The sequence below is a fragment of the Podarcis gaigeae genome (genome assembly GCF_964106915.1).
Source record: "Podarcis gaigeae genome assembly, chromosome: 1".
Lineage (NCBI taxonomy): Eukaryota > Metazoa > Chordata > Lepidosauria > Squamata > Lacertidae > Podarcis > Podarcis gaigeae.
In genome coordinates, this window is record NC_139678.1 from 116,855,348 (window position 1) to 116,877,071 (window position 21,724).

At 41.6% G+C, this 21,724-nt stretch overlaps 1 protein-coding gene and 1 long non-coding RNA gene across 4 annotated transcripts in view; both read right to left on the minus strand.

Annotated features, from left to right (window-relative positions):
* The window catches only part of LOC310834033, a 122,670-nt gene that overhangs the window by 18,929 nt on the left and 82,017 nt on the right, over positions 1-21,724 (minus strand). The window lies entirely within an intron of this gene.
* MAP3K20 (mitogen-activated protein kinase kinase kinase 20) overlaps positions 12,686-21,724 on the minus strand; it is an 81,356-nt gene continuing 72,317 nt past the window's right edge. For 2 of the 3 annotated variants that reach the window (XM_083711509.1, XM_083711508.1), the window contains exons 12-14: positions 16,762-18,483; positions 14,499-15,323; positions 12,686-14,126 (exon numbers count right to left, since the gene is read on the minus strand). In XM_083711509.1, the coding sequence (XP_083567635.1) occupies positions 18,109-18,483 (375 nt within the window). In that variant the 3' untranslated portion in view covers positions 12,686-14,126; positions 14,499-15,323; positions 16,762-18,108. Of the gene's footprint in view, positions 14,127-14,498; positions 18,484-21,724 lie in introns of all 3 variants that reach the window. The other variant, XM_083711507.1, reaches the window with a different exon arrangement.

Sequence of the window (21,724 nt, forward strand, 5' to 3'; positions counted from 1 at the left end):
CTGTGGCTTCAAGCTTGTCCGCTGCCGAAGTGATTGCAAGAGCGGTATTTTGAAAGTCTCTTGGGCTTAAGCTCAGATTTGCTGCACACCAACCCAGAAGAGCTTCAAGTGTGTGTGGCGCCAATGGAATAGCTGGGAAGCCAGTATTGTAGAACCATAGAATTTTAGAGTTGGACAGGACCATGAAGGCAATCTAGTCCAGGCTTCCTCCAGATGTTTTTGGCCTACAACTCCCATGATCCCTAGCTAGCAGGACCAGTGGTCAGGGGTAATGGGAATTGTAGTCTCAAAACATCTGGAGGGCCGAGTTTGAGGAAGCCTGATCTAGTCCGACCCCCCCATTTTTTAAAGGTTGGTAGGAAGTTGTTGCTGTGTACAAATGTTCAGATACGCTGAACTCTATGTTTCGAGTCAGGCTGCCTGTCATAAGCAGTATCATAAACGCAAGAATGCCAATACAATACCCATCTTTTTTAAAAGAATACCAGTGGATTTTTCTTGTGAATTTGATATGTAGTTTTAAATCTTTAGATGTATTTGTTTGAGAATCCAAGCTTTTGTCACCATTCAATTAAACAACTCTATAGACATCTCTGTTTTTATACCAAAAGGTGTGTCAAATAGTGTGGTCTGGTGAGCCCTCAGTTACTTCCTTTATAAAGGCTAAATTTAATTGAAATCTTAGTATTATCTTCAGTCCTCCTAGAATCATATAGCTGGAAGAATGACAAGAGTCCACCCCTTTGCCAACAATAGGAACATACAGTGGTACAGTGGTACCTCGGGTTAAGTACTTACTGTAATTCATTCCGGAGGTCTGTTCTTAACCTGAAACTGTTCTTAACCTGAGGTACCACTTTAGCTAATGGGGCCTCCCGCTGCCGCCAGAGCACAATTTCTGTTCTCATCTTGAAGCAAAGTTCTTAACCTGAAGCACTATTTCTGGGTTAGCGGAGTCTGTAACCTGAAGCGTATGTAACCTGAGGTACTACTGTACCTTGGTTCTTGAAAGGCTTAGTTGTCGAACAAATTGGCTCCCGAACGCCACAAACCCGGAAGTAAGTGTTCCAGTTTGCGAGTGTTTTTCGGAAGCCGAACATCCGACGCGGCTTCCGCTTGAGTGTAGGAAGCTCCTGCAGCCAATCGGAAGCTGTGCCTTGGTTTTCAAATGGTTTGGGGGGTCGAATGGACTCCCGGAATGGATTAAGTTCGAGAACCAAGGTATCACTGTATATACTTAGAGCACCCACAACAAACACCCCCTCACAACAGCTCCTCTTTTTTACTTTTCGAACCTCCAAGGAAGTTGATTTCATAATCTTTCAAAAGGTAGATTGAGCTCTTATTGAGCTGCTCTTACAGTTAGGATATATTATTCCCAATACTTAACCTTGGGGTACAACCCAAGGGTCTTCTAAATGCAAAGTAGATGCAGCACAATTAAATATATTTAATGGAATACAAACAAAAGATTGAAACACAGAAGAACTTCTATATTTGCCTACATTACTAAATGGATGTTCTGTTTGTGGTGGGTTAAGTGTCAACATGCCATTTATGTCTGTCTCAGGCAACTTAATTATGACTATTGGTAATTTCATCTTCTCACCGGATGGTATATAGTCCAATAGACAACAACATTTCGCTGCCTAAAGACAGTATTCATGTTGCTTGCAACTCGGCATACACAGTGACATTTGCAAGCCAGTCAAAACACTTTCCACAAACATAATTCATGATAGAGATTTTTTGCACTGAGGGAACAGATACATAAAGTTTTCAGTAGATCCGAGTGGTCCATGTTAAGCATCAGTTGGCCTTCCATCTCAGAAAGAAAGTACCCAGTCACCTCACATTGAACTCTGAGTATGACACTGAACTCTGAGTATGACTTAGCTGGCTCTGACTATGTCAATTTACTAGAACAGTTTGAAGTTGGCTTAAGAACCTAGTTAGGAAACTAACGTGAAACCCTAGTACCCCAATTTTGGACAGAATGACTAACTGGTTTAATTCGGGGGTCAGCAAACTTTTTTCAGAGGGAGGCCAGTCCACTGTCCCTCAGACCTTGTGGGGATGTCGGACTATATTTTGGAAAAATAATAATAATGCAAGAATTCCTATGCCCCACAAATAACCCAGAGATGCATTTTAAATAAAAGCACACATTCTACTCATGTAAAAACACACTGGTTCCTGGACCGTCCTCGGGCCTTAGTTTGCCTACCCACGGTTTAATTAAACCAGTATGTAGGGCCTGAGAGAGAGGAGAGGGGTCTCACTGCTCATTCTTAGCTGCTAAACTCTTATTTAACAAGCAGGGAACGGAGCATCTGAATTGGGAGATGTAGCCCACAGCTTCTCAGTTTTGTTTTTCAATCACTTTGGACTTCAGCTTCAATCTAAACCGGATATTAGAAGAGAAGACCATCTTACAGGAAACCAGCTCACCACAGAGAAAGTTGGGCTGGAACCTTCCTAACTTGGCGCCCTAGTTTTCCAGAAACAGCAACTTACTGCGGTATGGGAAAGTGCTCAATGATGTGACCCACTCTTTCATTCTGAAGTATGGCAGCCCTAGGAATGCTGAGCCCTGTGCTCATTCTTAGTGAGTTGTTTTGTTCTTAGCATTCTGGCATGCAGAACAAAACATCCTTGCCACACTACTGAAAAGCAGGATGAGTCGCACTCGGCACACTTCTGCCGATTTTGGGTTCCTCCAGATGCTGCTGCTGCTGATTTTATTGGGCGTCTTCCAGCATATACAAAATAATAATAATTAAACATTAAAAACTTTCCTACACAGCGCTGCCTTCTTAAGGTTGCATAGTTGCTTCTTTCCTTGACGTCTAATGGGAGGGTATTCCACAGAGAGGGTGCCACTACCGAGAAGGCCCTCTGCCTGGTTCCCTATAACCTCGTGGTGAGGGAACCAGGGCTCTCTGTACCCCGGGGTGTGGGGCAGAATCAATGTATCTGGTGCCCCCCTCCTACTGGTGTCTTTCATTTTTGCAAAAACGGAAGACGGAGTTATCGCTGCCGCTTTTTAATTTTTCATATTAGCGGTTTTCGTTGCTCCCCTCCTTAAAAGCTGAACAACTTAGACCTTGCGCCCCTAAAAAAAAGCTGAACAACTTTGACCTGCCCCCCCCCCAAAAAATTGGGGGCACTGGGCAGATCTTTGCACACCCCGGCGGCTATGCTAAAGATGGCCCTGGAGGGAACTGCCAGATAACGTGTCTATTGAGCATGCATCTTGATTTGCTGGCACGAAGCTTACACTGAGGTTGGACCGTATCTGGTCTGCATTGAGAATTCATTCTGATCTGTTTTCAGATAAGCGAACATGAGAAAATAAGAAGAGCCTGCCAAAGGCTCATCTACTTTAGCATTCTACCCAGCAAGATCCCAAAGGGAATCCCAAAAGCAGAACAGAAGTACAATAGCACTCTCTCAGCAACTGGTATGCAGAGGCTACCTGCCTCCAGCAGTGGAGCTGGAAAATAGCCTTATCCTCCGTGAATTTGTCTAATCCTCTTTTAAAGCCATGGTGGCCATCACCACCTCTTGTGGGAACGAACCCCGTAGTTTCACTGTGTGTCGTGTGCTTCCTTTTGTCTGTCGTCAACCTTCCAACCTTCAGTTTCATTCAATGTCCACAAGTTTTATATTATGAGACAGAGAGAAAATCTTTTCTCTATCCACTTTCCCCACACCAACAAGAATATTGTATGCCAATACCACGCCCTCCTTATTCGCCATTTCTCTAAATGGAACCGCTCCAAATATTATATGAGAATGAGCCTTCATCCTGAATTGCTTGTGGGGCGTTTTCACGTCTTCCTGTTAATCATGCATTCATTCCACACTTTTTAATGCATTTCCTCTCCCTTTCCTAACAGCAAAAGCCATTTTCTTTTTTTAATGTGGATTTGTATTGCTAGGGGGAAAGAGCACTTTAATCTACTTCAACTGCGCAAACTTATGTTTCCTATTATGAGATTAAATTCATCACTCCAAATACTAACCATCTGGAAGCACCTGGGGTGAATATATGCAGGGAAATTTTTATGTGAAGAAAACAAATAATTTTGTTGTTGTTGTTGTTTAGTCATTTAGTCGTGTCCAACTCTTCGTGACCCCATTGACCAGAGCACGCCAGGCACTTCTGTCTTCCACTGACTTCCGCAGTTTGGTCAAACTCATGCTAGTAGCTTCAAGAACACTGTCCAACCATCTCGTCCTCTGTCGTCCCTTTCTCCTTGTGCCCTCCATCTTTCCCAACATCAGGGTCTTTTCCAGGGAGTCTTCTCTTCCCATGAGGTGGCCAAAGTATTGGAGCCTCAGCTTCAGAATCTGTTCTTCCAGTGAGCACTTAAGAATGGATAGGTTTGAACTTCTTGCAGTCCATGAGACTCTCAAGAGTCTCCTCCAGCACCATAATTCAAAAGCATCAATTCTTCGGCGACCAGCCTTCTTTATGGTCCAGCTCTCACTTCCATACATCCCCTTCATGGATCACTGCCTTGCCATGGTGAAGGGGCTTGAATAACTCAGAGAAGCTATGAACTATGCCGAGCAGGGCACCCAAGATGGACAGTCATAGTGGAGAGTTTTGACCAAACATGATCCACCTGGAGCAGGAACCGGCAAGCCACTCCAGTATCCCTGCCAAGAAAACTCCATGGACAAAGACAACAGGCATATAAAACAAATAATAGCAGCTACGAATTATTCATTTACCTTAGGGCCACTTCCAGGCTTTAAATGATAGCCAAAAACGAGTTCAAGGTTCACGACTTTCTCTTCACTTGTCTCATTTTCACTTGCAGAATCCTACCACAGAAAGAAAGGATGAGTCATTTTTGTTTCAGATCTCAGTTTGTTTAAATTCAGGGTTAAATAATGTAACATTTTTAATATCTTTGTAAACAGTTCTGACCCTACTTAAACCTTCAGTGTGAAAAACAACAAGTGTAATTTTGCACTGTACAATTTTGGGAAACAGTTTCCTTCGACTTGTAAACTACGGGCGAGTTTCCAGTCATCCCTCAAGCAGAGATGATAGTGCAGAACAGGATATGCAAAAGGAATTCCTCAAATAAGAGGTATTTCCTACAGGAGGAATTTAAGGTACCTGTGACTATTTCAGCATGAAGCAGTTGTGTTATTTGCGCTGGCAGGGCTAGTCTGTACAGACTAGCTGTGATTAGTACTGTGAACAAGTGGATTGCGGTAAACTGGTTCAGAGTGCCTCTTCAGACTACAGCCATGTGGTCCTAAATGCCCAAATATACCAGTAAATATACCTTACCGTTAAAAAAAACAGCACAGCAAACAAACAAAAATAGGCAAGGGAACATGTGATAGCATCATCTTCTCTGCCAGTGAAAGATTTTAACTTTGTCGTAAGGGTTTCACTGCCTTTTAGTTCTACAAAGTTTTGCTGGGTTATCCTTAGACGTCTGACCTCTGAAACCTTTGGAAGCTACATACAAATATTGAGTGAGTTCTCCAATAACTACAGATGAAGACAATTTTTAAGACGGCAGTGCTAGAGGCATTGTTTTCTACTGAAATTTCCTTCTCTACAGAACTATTAGAAGTACATTAAGCTTGCCTTCTTTTACGCCTCAGTACTGTGAGTATCAATGAATCTACCACTTTCTGAAACTAAGCAAAGATCTGGCTCCGGAATATTTATTGTCTCATTTCTAAGGCCTAGTTCTCAATAAAATGGCAAACCTTTATCTTAGGCTGTACTTCATCCTAAAACACAATCCATGCACACAGGAAACTAACTTGTCTAGGATCGTTCTTTATGGCATCTAGTTTATATTATTATTATTATTATTATTATTATTATTATTATTATTATTATTATTATTATTACTATTAATGTATTTGTACCCCGCCCATCTGACTGGGTTGCCCCAGCCACTCTGGGCAGCTTCCAGCATATATAAAAGCATAATAAAACATTACACCTTAAAAAAACTTCCCTATACAGGGAATGTTAGCTCTGCTTGCAGAGCCTGAAGTAGTACAGGCCCAACATGGGCTTAGCACCTCAAGAGAACTATATCTGAACCAAATATATATAATGCGAGATTATGGAGGTCAATAGCACCAAGATTTCTTTCCCAGGTGTCAACTCATTATATTTTACTTTCTAAATACAATCGTTGTTACCTTAATCAGAGGTGGAAAATGGAACATATTGATGTGGTCCTGACTCAATTTCTCAATGGCAGTCTAAGAGTAAAAAAAGAGGGGGAAATAAGAATAAACCAGAGTCTACGTCACACAAAACTGCACAATTTAAAGACCTATGGATTCAATTTTTTCATTAAGAGACGTTGAACCAGGTGGAGCAGCATTCCATGAAAAATTATTCAGGTTTGCTTTCGTTCTTGTTTCTAGGGGCAGAGCTCCCTTCGCCCTGAATTGTAGGGCCTTTATTGTTTCAATACATAAAATAGGTAATGAGTCTGTTAAATATTGTTAAGTTGTGGGTGAACATATCAGACGACACAGCGATTCTCCAAACAGCTCTTGTTTATTCACAGGTCAGAACAGAACAGAATTGAAGAGTTCAGCCAGCCTGCTTATATAGAGCTCCAGTACAATGTAACTGTAACAACTTTCTATAACTATCCAATCACTGAACGTCACTTCCGATCCCTTATTTGCATATGTGGACCTGAAATATCCACAGTATCCCCCTGCTGGCCCAGGGTGAGAACTTCAGTACATAACAAATATGTTGATCATTTCCCACAACCAGCAAGTCCCAAAGCAATTTTACAAAATGATAAAATGCAGAAAGTACGATATGTAACAAAATAGCCATTCAAACAACACAGTAAAATGCAGGTCTCCTACATGGTTCATCCCCTTAAAAAAGGATTTTAAAAAAGATCACCACCACCACCCCACACGAGAATGGACTCCTTCCTCAACAGTCCCATTTTCATCCAAGGCATTTTTAAGTACCTTCAGATGAATCATGTGGCCTTTGGAAACAATCCCCATGTCCTTCATGTCCTCTTCATCCAGAAGTAGAAGTCGTTTCCCAGTGATGTGATGCTCCTTAAATAAAGTAGCATAAATACTCATCTCACCTGAAGTGTCACCTTAAGAAAAGAGGAAACTGTTTAGAAAACGGATCAATAGAGACAAAAAAAAGTCAACCAAATACAGGAGACTTACCTTTCGTAACAAGCTGCTGCATCCAAAAGTACTGTGAGGAAATAACACAGATTTATTATTTTAAGCCATAGTCAATGACATAGTTGCACAACCGGAATGAGGTCCATTTGCGCAACGGGACTTCCTCCCCCTTCCTCCCCACTGAACCTGTGTTTACCTAGTAACATGAGCTTGGAACCACACCTTACTTGAGCATGGGGAGGGAATTTCCAGGGGAAAGTGCCCAGCTTAAGCTCGACTTTGCCTGGTCAGTTCTCCACTACAATACAGTGGTACCTTGGTTCTCAAACGCCAAAAACCCGGAAGTAAGTGTTCCAGTTTTTGAACATTTCTCGGAAGCCGAATGTCCAATGCGGCTATCGGCTATTGTTTCCGGGGCACCTGCACCAACCAGAACCTGAGCCTTGATTTTCGAACATTTCAGAAGTCAATTGGACTTCCAGAACGAATTAAGTTTGGCGCTTTTGTTTTTGCAATTTATTTTGCGTTTTTGTTTTTGAGGCTTTTCCGGTTAATTTGTTTTTGTGACTATGTGGAACCCAGTTCAGCTACTGATTAGTTGATTGTGTGACTGCAGAAATGGATAAAAGCCCCCATCCAAACAATGACTATCATCAATGCAGGTAAGAAAAAATAATAACTTTAATTTGTATCATCTATAATTCTTTCTTATTTATTTTATAGTGCAGTACATTGATTATTGCTTTCATTTTATAGTGCAGTACATTGATTATTGCTTTCATTTTATGGATCAATGGTCTCATTATAGTAAAATTCATGTTAAATTGCTGTTTTAGGGTTTGTTTTTAAACGTAGGAACGGATTAATTTATTTTGCATTACTTTCTATGGGAAAGCGCACCTTGGTTTTGGAATGCTTTGGTTTTGGAACAGACTTCCGGAACGGATTAAGTTTGAGAACCAAGGTACCACTGTATTATCCTCTTAAACTACAAGGGAGAAGCAGCCATTGGTTGCTATTTCACACAGCTGCAGGTTTATTGCTTAGCCCTGAGTGCTCTATTTAAAGTAAGAATTCTTAGACAAACAAAAAAAAGGATGTTTTAATTAATAAAAGGCTGCTTACCACATCTTCTTCAGTCCAAGCACAGATATCAAAGGAAGGCAGCAACTGTGTAAGAAATATGAATTTAATGGTGCACTCTTTCTTTTTTGTGACTCTTGACATCCATTTTCATTTAGAAGTTGATTATTTATTTAGCATTCAGGTCCTTTTTTTTTTCTCCGAGAAAATTAATACGGACAGTCTGCCTTACTTGCATATGACTGATATAAATACATTTCGATGTGAAGCTAAACTGTTCTCCATTCAGCCAAGTCATTTCCATTTCACCTCAATTTTTGCTCATTCCTGCTGGTTTATGGTAGCAGGGAAGTGTTTTTATTTTATTTTAAGTCAGAATTTCAGCCCTTGCTGCTCCCGGTGCATGAGGAAATAAAACTAGAGCTAAACCAACTTCGAATTAATTAAATGACGAATTATAATTTGAACTTGCTTTTAGGTTTGTAAGCTTAGCGTCGACTAGGCTGTTCGAGATTCATATTTTAATATTTGGGAGTTGCAAAACATTGTAACAAATGTTTAATTGATTGCCAGTTGAGACAAACCACAGTGATGGAAGAATACCATTTCAAAATCAACAAACATCCAAATTGGATTCCCAGATTTGAAAAGCATTACCGCACTTTTCCGTCTATAAGGCGCCCCCATGTATAAGATGCCCCCTATTGGGGGGAGGACTCAAATTTAAGAAAATGGGGGGAAGATGGCACAGAGTTGTTGACCTTTTTTAGGGGGGATTGTCGAAAATTGCTAACCCACATGCGTCGCAAAATCCGCCTCCTGTCTGTCCCTTCAACGGTGGAAGCTGCCAATTGCCCGCCCAATTGCTGGAGCATCAGCCAATCAACACCACCCATTAACGCAGCAACCAATAGAAATAGAAATATTTTATTGTCACTGTACCACTTGTTTGCAGTGAGATTAAACGAGCACAATAGCATGCACAATAGCTGCTGACAGACGCAGCAACCAATCAAATGTCCACCCTATGCACTACCCATGTATAAGACGACCCCCACTTTTTAGCATGATTTTTAAAGAAAAAACATTGTCTTATACACGGAAAAGTACAGTATCTACTTTAGCAATTGAATGGATGAGACCAGGACGTCCTAGTGTAGTTTGATGCTCAGAAGGTGAAGTCGTAGGAAATCTAACTGGATCTCAGCAGGTTAAGGCTTTCTTATCTGATATCTGATATGAACTTCTTCTTAATAAACTAACTCATGCTAACCAAACTAAAGTTGCCAGCACCACCCATTATCCAAGTGTTTGTTTCTCCTATATATCAAACACAAAACTTGTTCTCTATGGGTGGAGCCTTTTGCAGCCACAATGAAATCGCCCCCACACAGGATGCAAAAAACAGCAGGCTTGGGAGAACTCTTAACTTTTGCAAAAGGGAGAAAAATGGTACTAAATACGTATTAAAAATGCTTGGTGGAGGGACCTGGAATAGCCAAAGAGCACCGAGCATGCTCACTAGACACAAAAGGTTGATTGACAGTTGTAGGGTATGTGTGGAAAAACAATTGAAAATCAGAGGAATGGAATGGAGCACAAAGGATGGTTGGCTGGAACTCTGAACAGGAAAAGGGTTGTGTGGCAGGTTCCACCTTCTATATATGTCATAGGTAGGCAAACTAAAGCCAGGGGGATGGATCTGGCCCAATCGCCTTCTAACTCCGGCCCATGGACGGTCTGGGAATCAGCGTGTTTTTACATGAGTAGAATGTGTCCTTTTATTTAAAATGCATCTCTGGGTTATTTGTGGGGCATAGGAATTCGTTCTTTTTTTCTCCCCAAAATATAGTCCAGCCCCCCACAAGGTCTGAGGGACACTGGACTGGCCCCCTGCTGAAAAAGTTTGCTGATCCATGTAATAGCAATTGCTGAATGGCTGAGTGCCTAGCCTTTCATTTTTCAACCAACCTTCTATCACAGCCAGTATCTGCGTTGGAGTTTTAAAAACATTTGTGTTTGTTTTTAATTGACATTATATATGCATCTGCTTTATATATGCTCTTTACTATATTATGAAATCATATGCTTCATAGGAAGATATTCATAACAATATTTGGGTTGAACCACAGAGCCTAGGACTTGCCGATCAGGTCGGCAGTTCGAATCCCCACAACAGGGTGAGCTCAGTCCCTGCGCCTGCCAACCTAGCAGTTTGAAAGCACGTCAAAATGCAAGTAGATAAATAGGTACCGCTCCGGCAGGAAGGTAAACAGTGTTTCCGTGCGCTGCTCTGGTTCGCCAGAAGAGGCTTCGTCATGCTGACCACATGACCCTGAAGCTGTACGCCAGCTCCCTCGGCCAATAAAGCGAGATGAGCGCCGCAATCCCAGAGTCGGTCACGACTGGACCTAATGGTCAGGGGTCCCTTTACCTTTACGGTTCTTTAAACGGGGGGGGGGGGTATTGCTTTCATTTGTTACTGTGTTGTATATTTTTGTGTTTTCATATCATAAACCACCCTGCAATCCTGAGATGGAGGGTGGCATAAAATTTAATAAATTAAATCAAATTAAATTAAATCAGTTTCGAAGCACAACTCCATTGATGAAAGGAGGAAGTTATTTCTAGATAATCGATGAACTCCCATGTAGGCCAAAGTATACAAGTTTGTAAATAGAGAGGAACCCCTTTCCCCCAATCCAGTTCACTGGGCGCTAAATATGCTCAGCGAGTTATGGAATCTTGAGTTTCACTAGAAGAAGAAAAAGAAACAGGAGGAGGAGAACGGAATCACCTGCTTGAGCTTCTAGCAGCGTATATTATATTGGAGGACATGCCTGAAATCCTGAACAGGGGGGTATGTTGCAACAGTTTGTGGAACTCCTACTTGCCATGTTCTACTAGTTGCGGTTTCATTCGGTCCAAGCGATAATCCAAATGCAACTAATCAAACACTATCCCAAAGAGACCTTGTTGAGTGTGAGATTGTAGAGCAATGGTGCCATACCCAAGGGCAAAACCACAATTTTTTCACCCCATAAAAAATTATTTCCACATGAATTCAGCATCAATCGACGCACTGCATCCCAGTCTTCTATGCTTTACACTCTCCTTAGGGCTTAGTTCCTAAGCGTGGAACCAGCATTGCATGGGCCATCTTGGTTGTGAGTCCTGGAAGACCTGTTCTCTGACTTGCATGCCTTTTTCTACTTGGTCTTGTAGCTTGACTCCAGCAACAAAAGCTAAGGCTGCTGAATAGACTTGGTCTGGGGTGTTGTTTAAGGGGGTTTGGTGGGGGGGGGGGTTGCTGCCGCTATTGATATTATTATTTTTTGTATCTTTATCTTAAAGGTAAAGTAAAGGTACCCCTGCCCGTACGGGCCAGTCTTGACAGACTCTGGGGTTGTGCGCCCATCTCACTCAAGAGGCCGGGGGCCAGCGCTGTCCGGAGACACTTCCGGGTCACGTGGCCAGCGTGACATCGCTGCTCTGGCGAGCCAGAGCCGCACACGGAAACGCCGTTTACCTTCCCGCTAGAAAGCGGTCCCTATTTATCTACTTGCAACCGGAGGTGCTTTCGAACTGCTAGGTTGGCAGGCGCTGGGACCGAGCAGCGGGAGCGCACCCCGCCGCAGGGATTCGAACCGCCGACCTTTCGATCGGCAAGTCCTAGGCGCTGAGGCTTTAACCCACAGCGCCACCTGCGTCCCATCTTTATCTTAGATCTTATTTATTTAGATCTTCTTTATGTGAACATTGTTCAGGTTAGTTGTGTACTTTTTGATGTTTTATTTATCTTTATGACTACTTTTGTCATTTTTCCCCATGTTGTAAGCCACCTTGAGCATGGTTTGCACTACAGAAAGGAGGCATGCAAATAAAATGATGTATACATGTATGTGCAGTCGTGGGAAAAATCAAGTACACCCTCTTTGAAATCTGTGGTTTTACATACCAGGACATAATAGCAATCACCTGTTCCTTAGCAGGTCTTAAAATTAGGTAAATACAAGCTCAGATGAACACCAACGCATGACATATTACACTGTGCCATGAGTTATTTAACAGAAACGAAGCCAAAATGGAGAAGCCATGTGTGAAATACCGTATTTTTTGCTCTATAAGACTCACTTTTTCCCTCCTAAAAAGTAAGGGGAAATGTGTGTGCCTCTTATGGAGCGAATACAGCCTGCACAGCTATCCCAGAAGCCAGAACAGCAAGAGGGATCGCTGCTTTCACTGCGCAGCGATCCCTCTTGCTGTTCTGGCTTCTGAGATTCAGATTTTTTTTTTTCTTGTTTTCCTCCTCCAAAAACTAGGTGCATCTTGTGGTCTGGTGCATCTTATAGAACAAAAAATACGGTAGCTGGCATATACACATCATGTCCCTCATCTAACCCCTAATATTTTTATACGGGACCACAGATTTTCTTCCTGTCAAAATGTTTATTGCAAAGTCAGAATGAAGACAAAGAGAAGGAAAACAATTCACAACAAAATAAGATTTATGACACCAAATTTCCCCTTCCCCCAAAATGCATTGTTAATAACTAGACAAGCAAATCCATTATGTGACTGGAGCAAGCCATCATATAGTGGTGTCTTGTGGGGGTGGGAGAGACTAATTACTAAAGGTCTCACCATGCAAGAGTGTAACATTTCACATTCCATAAAAATTAGATATTCTGTTTACACACTACAGTACTTTTGGCACAGAGTTCACACAGCACAGCAGTTTTTAGGAGAAAACAAAAAAACAACAACAAAAAACCCAAGGTTGAGCTTTCCTAAGTACTGAAAATACTTTCCATTTACATTTTCATACGTGCCTGGATTACAAATGATATCATTTCCTTATTAGTCAATATAAAACATTTCAACAGTGCAAAAGCAAATATATATATAAACATAGTGTGCTATATCAGACTTCAAAAAAGAGGCACTGCAGATTCTTATAGACACCATAACATGTTTATTGCCTGCATCATGTTGCTGAAATTATTCCTATCATCAAGAAAGCTCTTGCTGGCTTAGCAAGTGTTAAATTAGAGTCTTCTAATTTAGAGGAAGTGAAGATGGTTTCTTCAGTTTCCAGGAATACAGTAGGTTTTAAGGTCTGGAAGCTACTTGTATCATATCCAACTCAACTGTTTTCTTGAAGGAAAAGTTGGAAGAGGGTACAGTACTTGACCTAGTCCTTTGATGTACTAGGTGTCCTTCAAGCGGAAGGTTCTATTAGGCTGTACTTAAGGTTGGATTAATCTGTCTGTTTGTTTCTCTGCATCTCATTTTTCCAACCTTAAATTCAGCTAACTCCATTTCTGCACTCGTGGGTTGTTCTAAAAACATCTGCACAAAATTTTATACAGATATCCATGAGTATTTCTTCAGCTATACACATTTTGTATGAAATTTCACCTAATATCAACAGCTCTGCTAGTTATATTGCATGTTTTTTGCATTCTTTTCACTAATACACATTACTGTGTATACTTTTCCTTCATATACCCACTTTTGAACTTTAGTATTTCGGAGGAGTGCAAATTTCAAAAGATAGCTACATTTCTGCTCACATGTGGGTTTGGGAATGGCTTATTAGATAGAATCACTATAAGCTATTGGGGGGTGAACCCTACAACTGCAGGGCTTGGGGAGAATTTATTTCAAAATGAGTCTATTCACTCATTATTTTCTACGGGACACCTCAAACTGACTTTTCTTGGTATTTTAAACATTCCTTATTTTCTCTTGGGGGAGAGGAGTTGGTCTGGTGGCCAGGGAGAATTCTCTTCACCTGCAGATACCTATACTGCACACCCAAGTCTAATACCAAATTGAGAATGAACAGACAAAATTTATGAACAAGCCTATAGTTTCCAACAGAATAGGTAAAGGTAAAGGTACCCCCGCCCGTACGGGCCAGTCTTGACAGACTCTGGGGTTGTGCGCCCATCTCACTTAAGAGGCCAGGGGCCAGCACTGTCCGGAGACACTTCCGGGTCACGTGGCCAGCGTGACATCGCTGCTCTGGCGAGCCAGAGCCACACACGGAAACACCGTTTACCTTCCCGCTGGTAAGCGGTCCCTATTTATCCACTTGCACCCGGAGGTGCTTTCGAACTGCTAGGTTGGCAGGCGCTGGGACCGAGCAGCGGGAGCGCACCCCGCCGCAGGGATTCGAACCGCCGACCTTTCGATCGGCAAGTCCTAGGCACTGAGGCTTTAACCCACAGCACCACCTGCGTCCCTATCCCAACAGAATACATATTCATTATTTTTGTTTTGCTTGCTACATTTTTATGGCATCAAACGTGTTTCTTGTAGTGCGTCAGAACTTTGTAGCTTGACCACTTCAACAGGGAACGCACAAACACAAAAAGAATAATAATCCTACATACAGTGATGACTACTGACCTAAAGTCTTTCAAAAACCATTGCCTGTATACCCAAGCCTAAGAAATCTTTGGTGCTCCATGACTGCAGAATGCAGTAGCAGTTATACATTGCATTGCAGTATCTGAAGTGAGCCCCCTCAACATTATGCTTTTAGTAGTATATAAATATTTTACTCAAATATTCAGTTTTTAAAAAATCAAATAGTAAATAAATAGGTAGTGAATGTGTGCCGAAAGCTATTTCAGTTCCAAAATAGTTCCAAACAGTTCCAAAACAGACCCGGAGTTGTTTTTTTTACAGTGCAAAGTCTTTGTGTGTTTGTAGCACAGATCCAACTATCAGTCAAGTATACTAAAGCACTGTGTTTTGAGATTACCGGAGGGAAGGAATCACAGATATTTGGTTTTATAATCAAGGCTGCAATCCTGTGTATGTAATACCTGGAAGTTAAGTCCCACTGAACACAGGTTTGGGCTCCATGAAAATTTTAGCTTCTGAAATCGTCTGTATTTGGCAAATACAGAATATCAGCCTGGCCCACATTACTTACACACATACACACACACACACACACACACACACACGTACGTGTGTGTACGCTGTCTTGGTTACAAGACTCTAATACCAGATTTACTCAGGCACCCTTATTTAAAGATCCATAAGAATTGCTGTCCTAGCTGAATCTCTGTAAAATATATGAGTGTTATGTGTGCAAGAGGGACCACCACCAAATCAGTGAACAATTTCTGTGCATAGGCTGCCATTCTTGATCCCTCCACCTTATACTGGAAATAAAATGCTGTGTTTTCTACACAAAGTATCTTTCATTGCATATGAGAAAGTTATATTGACTGGAACGTGTGCAGAGAAGGGCAACCAAGATGCTCAATGATCTGGAAACAGAGCCTTACGAGGAGCCCTTGAAGGAGCTGGGTATGTTTAAGCCTGGAAAAGAGAAGACCAAGTGGAGATGCGACAGCCATCTTCAAATATCTTAAGGGCTGTCACATGGAAGAGGGAGCATGCTTGTTTTCTCCTGCTCTGGAGGGTAGGACTTGAGGCAATGGCTTCAAGATACAAGAAAGGAGATTCCGACCAAACATTCAGAAAAAAACTTTCTGACAGTAAGAGCTGTTTGGCAGCGGAACAGATTCCCACGAGAGGTTGTGGACGCTCCTTCCTTGGAGGTTTTTAAGCAGAGGTTGGATAGCCATCTGCTTTAGCTGAGGTTCCTGCATTGCAGGGGGTTGGACTGGATGACCCTTGGGTCCCTTCCAACTCTAAGAAGATAACAGATTCTATGATTTCTTTTTCCTGAATAACATGCTTACCTAAGTATTACCAATGCAACTGTCAATGCATACAGACCAAATCTCTTTGCTATGCCTACTTTCACATTTATCTCACTCCAGGGGACAAACTATTTTTTTATTGTGCAAAAGCATGCTGAAGTATACTAGTGTAGTGTAATAAAAGACAGTTAGAATCCCTAGCAGAGTGTTTCAGGGAACACAGGATCATTAAGATCTATCCCTCAAATGTCAGAGATAGAGCTTTGATTTCAGAGAAGGCAATTCCATGTTGGAGGAGCTCTCTCCCCCCAGCAACGCCTCTTCTGAGGCCCTGGCCAAACTGGCAACAGATTTCCAAATTTGGCAAGGCAAAATAGGGTCATGCTTGTCACAGCCGGTCCAGAGAGCGGTTGGGTCTGTACGACCCAAAGCTATGTAGTCTCCAAACCAGGGTAAAGGGGTAGGGGATTTAGACACTGACAAAATATCTCCGTCCCTTCCTTCCGATTGTAGAAAAGGGGAAAGTTTGTAAGTTCCTGTCTGCCACTCACAGTTTTCAATAAGCTCTTAAAAATATATGTTCTTAAATATATATAAAAAAGAGTTGTTTCAGTCTGCCCGAGTTGGAATTTTAATTGTTTAAATTAACCCAATTAATCCACTAAACGTTAAAGCCCTACTAATTATAATGGGTGGCAGCCAACGAATGCATTCTTACCAGTTCAAGGATTTAACATGTGCAACCAGATTTTCTCAACTCTCTGCTCCCCCAGTGTGTGCTACTTGCAGTCTCCTCAGATCTGCTCTGGACGACTGTTTAGAGAGCATGTTTGAGGACATGGTGGAAAAGTTTACCGGTGTAAGCCCTTGCACTGATGTGATTCTTACTCAGCACTATATTGGATTCAACCACAAGTCCACAGCTATGTCTTTGGTTACTTCTATGCAGTTGAGCTTGTGGTGTAAATACATTGGAGGAAAAGGGATACCTCAATGAATTCTCATGTCCACATTCTCTTCTAGAAGCTGTGCTTAAATTCCATTATGTTATACAGTCGTACCTTAGATTCTGAACGCCTTGGTATTTGGACCGTTTTGGCTCCCGAAACCTGGAAGTGAGTGTTCCAGTTTGCAAACGTTCTTTGGAACCTGAACACCCGACATGGGCTTCCGCGGCTTCTGATTGGCTGCAGGAGCTTCCTGCAGCCAATCAGAAGCTGTGCTTTGGTTTCCGAACATTCTGGAAGCCGAACGGACTTCCAGAACGGATTCCGTTCGACTTCCAAGGTACGACTGTATTCGGTTTCTCATTTCTAGTTATGAATTGGTACTTGCCCAAAAAATATACAGGAATGGCAACAAGCAGAATTCAGCCCCGTTGATGTTCAGTGAGGCTTACTCCCAAGTATGTGGTTGCAGGATTGCAGCTTAAGTGTAGGTTAAATTGCACATCGTGTAAAGACAACCCAACACGTGTGCATAGCCCTTCTGGATTAGGTCCTTCGTTGTGCAAAAAGATGCTGAGGAAGGGAAACCTGTATCAGGTATCAGTTGAATGGAAGGGAGATCTATATTAGGACTGACAACCTGTGTGAGGAGAGGTCACTGAAGCCAGAAAGCTTGGTGCTGCTTCTACTCCAAACAGATGATCAGCATTGTCAGAGACAATAATATTCAGTGGAGGGAAAGAGGAGCAGATCCTAGTGCAAAGCCTGCTCCTCCTGTACACAAGGTATTTTAAAGGAGGTTGTCAAATTTACATGAAAAATCCAGATGTTAACTTGCTCAAAAACCCGGCAAGAGTAATAGCAACGTATTCATGATTTACCAACAATTATGTGAATTAAAAACACTCCTAGCAGTCTGCAGTTTCCTTATGGTATCGAGAAGTAAACAAGAAACCAAGTATTGTAGCATAATAGAATATTCCCCCCCTCTTTTTTTAAAAAAACACACACAAGGTGTTTTAAAGCAAATTTTAAAGCCAAATATGGGTATAAACATAACTTCTCACATACAAGAAATAAAATGGGCCTACGAAACTGAGCGGTGCTGGGTTTCAAAGTTGTTTTAATTCACACTTGTAGCTTCTTTCTCGGGAAAGAAAAATATTTTCCCTCCCCCTTTGTTTCAGACGCCACATTACAGTTTTTTATTTCTTTCATTCATTGCTACTATCACTCCCATCATCAAAATCAATATCATCAGAATCATCATCATCAGATAAGTCGAATTCATGGAACCCCAATGACATGTTGACTTTCTTCCCTTTTTTCATAGAGGTGGTTTTGGAAGAATTCTTTTTGGCTTGCATATTTATCTGCATCCCAGAATGCAGGACGGGTCCTGCTTCGTTCATAGGGAAGATATCCCCAAAGCCCTTCATCATCAAGGCCTTCAGACTTGGGTTCACACCAGCTACCTCCCCGTTACTTGTTGCTGTGATCTGACATGACATCTCTGCACTGTTTGATTCCTCTGTTTTAGATTCAAAGAAAGACTCCTCAGACATTCTTGCAGCAAAAGGGAAGCAAAACTAGTGGGGGGGAAAAAGGAAAGGAAGGATAGAGGAGAAAAAAAAGGAAAGTTAGGACCAATTTAAAAACCAGGAAAAGACACCACCAGATTAGTGAGCAATAAACAGAAAGTAAAATTATTAGTGAGTCTAAATATAAACAGCCAATTAAGAATTTCTTTCTGAAAAGATTTGGCTATTTATTTTTAGACCATGAAGATAGCATAACCACCACCAATGAGTATGCAAGGCACCATAGGCAGATTGAGCTTTCTCGTTGAAAATTGAAACTTTGCATGGCATGAGGTAAAATATTTTGTAGAAGTGTCTATCCTGAAAACAGTTTTATCAAAGCCAAAGGAAAAACCCAAACAAACCACAATTTTTGTTCCGTTTTTGAAAAACAAATAGCAAATTGATTTAAAATGTTTGCTTGCTATTCCAAAGGCTGATGCTGGAATAAATATTCCTGAAGTTCCCAAAGTAAAGGTGCCTGTAGATTACAGTTCCTTTTGTGTCTATATTCACGCTAGAATAAAAAAAAAGCTACCGCTATCAAAATACTCTTACCCTTCACTGCTAACAAACTGCTTCTGTAATGGTTTGGTGTTTGTTGGAAATTGATAAATGTACATTGGAGCCTTGCTGTGGTGGCATATCCATGCTGCAATGTACACAAAGAGTTCCTGAGAGTGCACATTTCCCAATTTCCCCCTGTGCCATAGTTATGACTCTGCTCCACATTACAATGGGCCTCTGGCGGCAAACAGCCTCTGCAAGGTAAGTGGTCCATGCCATGTATCTATAACGTGGTTTGAACTGACAGTTTCCATGTCCCTATCAGCAGCCGCTAGGAATACCTGAAAGTGGCTTGCAGACTGTTTCTACACAATGGGAGCGATACACATGGCTAACAACTCTGTATGCTATTTGGAGTCGCCAGACAAGATCTTACATTGGGAAGCGAGTGGGAAAAGCTCACAAGAAATTTGCCGTGGAGACAAAGGGCTGAATTCTAATGTTATCCATGGACATGTGGCAGGAGGACATCAATAAATCCTAGCTTCCTGGTAGCTTGCGAGCATGTTATCATATGTGCAGAGGAAAAATACGCAGTTGCTGCATGCGCTCACTACAGCTGCCCCACGCATAAAAGGATGTTTGCATGCTGTGCTCTAGCCAACACAAATCTTGAGTTTCACACTAAACTATGTAAGATTTCATTACTTCCACTCCACCGGAATTTATTTTAACCTTTCTTTTGTGCGTATGTGTGTGTGTGTAAAAATACACTTGGCAAGAGATCTTTGGATGAAAGAAAGATACTCTGACAATGCAGGTTTTAGGTAATATGGACATTCTCAAGTCACATTCCGTGGATGTGTTAGGTTCCCCATAACGTACCTGACATCCCAAAACCATAGTTGGCAAGAACGTAACTAATTCCCAGTGAATGGGCTGACCTGCTTCTTAATACAGCCAGCCAGCCTCCTATGTCTCAGCCTGACAATGCAAGCAAAGAATGTATGTTCAGAGGGCATGCTACCTAGTACAGTGGTACCTTGGTTTACGAACTTAATCCATTCCAGAAGTCTGTTCTTAAACCAAAGCATTCTTAAACCAAGGCATGCTTTCCCATAGCAGCCGGGAACTCAATTTACAAATGGAACACACTCAACAGGAAGTGGAACATGTTCTTATTCCAAGGCAAAGTTCACAAACCAAAACATCTACTTCCGGGTTTGCAGCGTTCTTAATCCAAGTTGTTCATAAACTAAGCTGTTCTTAAACCAAGGTACCACTGTATCTGGTTTCATTTTGACAAGTGCTTAAAAAAACATGTTGTGGTTCTGAGGGCCAGTGTGATATAGTGGTGTCAGGAATAGGACCAGAGAGCCCTGAATTCAAATCTTCACTCAGCCACAATGGCCTTGAGTCCATCACCAACTCTCAATCTACCTGATCTCACAATCTTGTGGATTTAAACTGGCAGAAGAAACAACACACACTACTCTGGACAACTTGGGAGGGATGGGATAAAAATATAATAAATAAGTAAAGGGGGAATTGAGTTAAACTCTGGATATTACCTGGTAAGTAGGGGGGGTGCGATAGATGCAGGGAAAATATAATCGACTGTACACCAGAAACAGACAACACCAAAGTCAAAAGGTTAAATAAGGAATCTACTGTATTTTCCGGTAGATTTTTTAATTTAAGCTTCTTTTTTACCTTGACTTTTGTGTTGAGCAAAGTAAGAGATTCTAACGAAATGCTCTAAATGGCATTTCGTTAGACGAGGAATGACATTAGATGTGTATATCTAATGTCCAGAAGTCGGGAACAACTCCTTGGACTTTAATCTGGTCTTAATAGGCCTGATATTCATCCTGCACTTCTAGCAGTTACTAGCCATGAAATGTTTGTATTTATTTTACAGTGCTCCCCCCCCCCCCCCGCCATGCCAATGCCCTCAATAAACTCCTTTGGTACGCTGTGAGGCTTGAAATGTTACAGAATTTAGGAGCAAGGAACTAACATGGGCTGGTCAGCTGGTTATGTTCCTATTCTCCTATCAGGGCTAGGCATCACTGTGCTTTCTCAAAGAGTAAACGCCAAGCTGGTCCCATGTCTCAGAATGGTTAAGGCTGGGATCTGAAACAGTCAGGAATTTGGACTTTGCTCATGCAGTTGTTGGAACCGTGGTTCTTTACCTAGACTTACAATGCTGAAAGGAAGCATAGCAAGGGGAAGAACAGAGAATATGTTCCTTGTACACTGATTCTACAATAGTCCTGACAACTTCAGTGCAAATGTTCTTGTGTAAGAAGTTTTCGGATCATGGGGAACCGGGCAGAGGGCATTCGGTAGTAACACCCACCCTGTGGAACACCCTCCCGTCAGATGTCAAGGAAATAAACAACTGTCTGACTTTTAGAAGACATCTGAAGGCAACCCTGTTTAGGGAAGTTTTTAATGTTTGATATTTTATCATGTTTTTAATATTCTGTTGTGAGTCATCCAGAGTGGCTAGGGAAACCCAGTTGGATGGGTGGGGTATTATTATTATTATTATTATTATTATTATTATTATTATTATTATTATTATTACTACAACCTGAAGCCTGATTCACGCTTACAAACAGCAACTTGGATTTGGTATACAATGCAATCAAGCACAGTCTGCTCCGTGCGGCAATCAATTTGTCATTGCAAAATGGAAAATAAAAGGAAGTGTGTGTATTTCCAGTGGCTTGGGGGC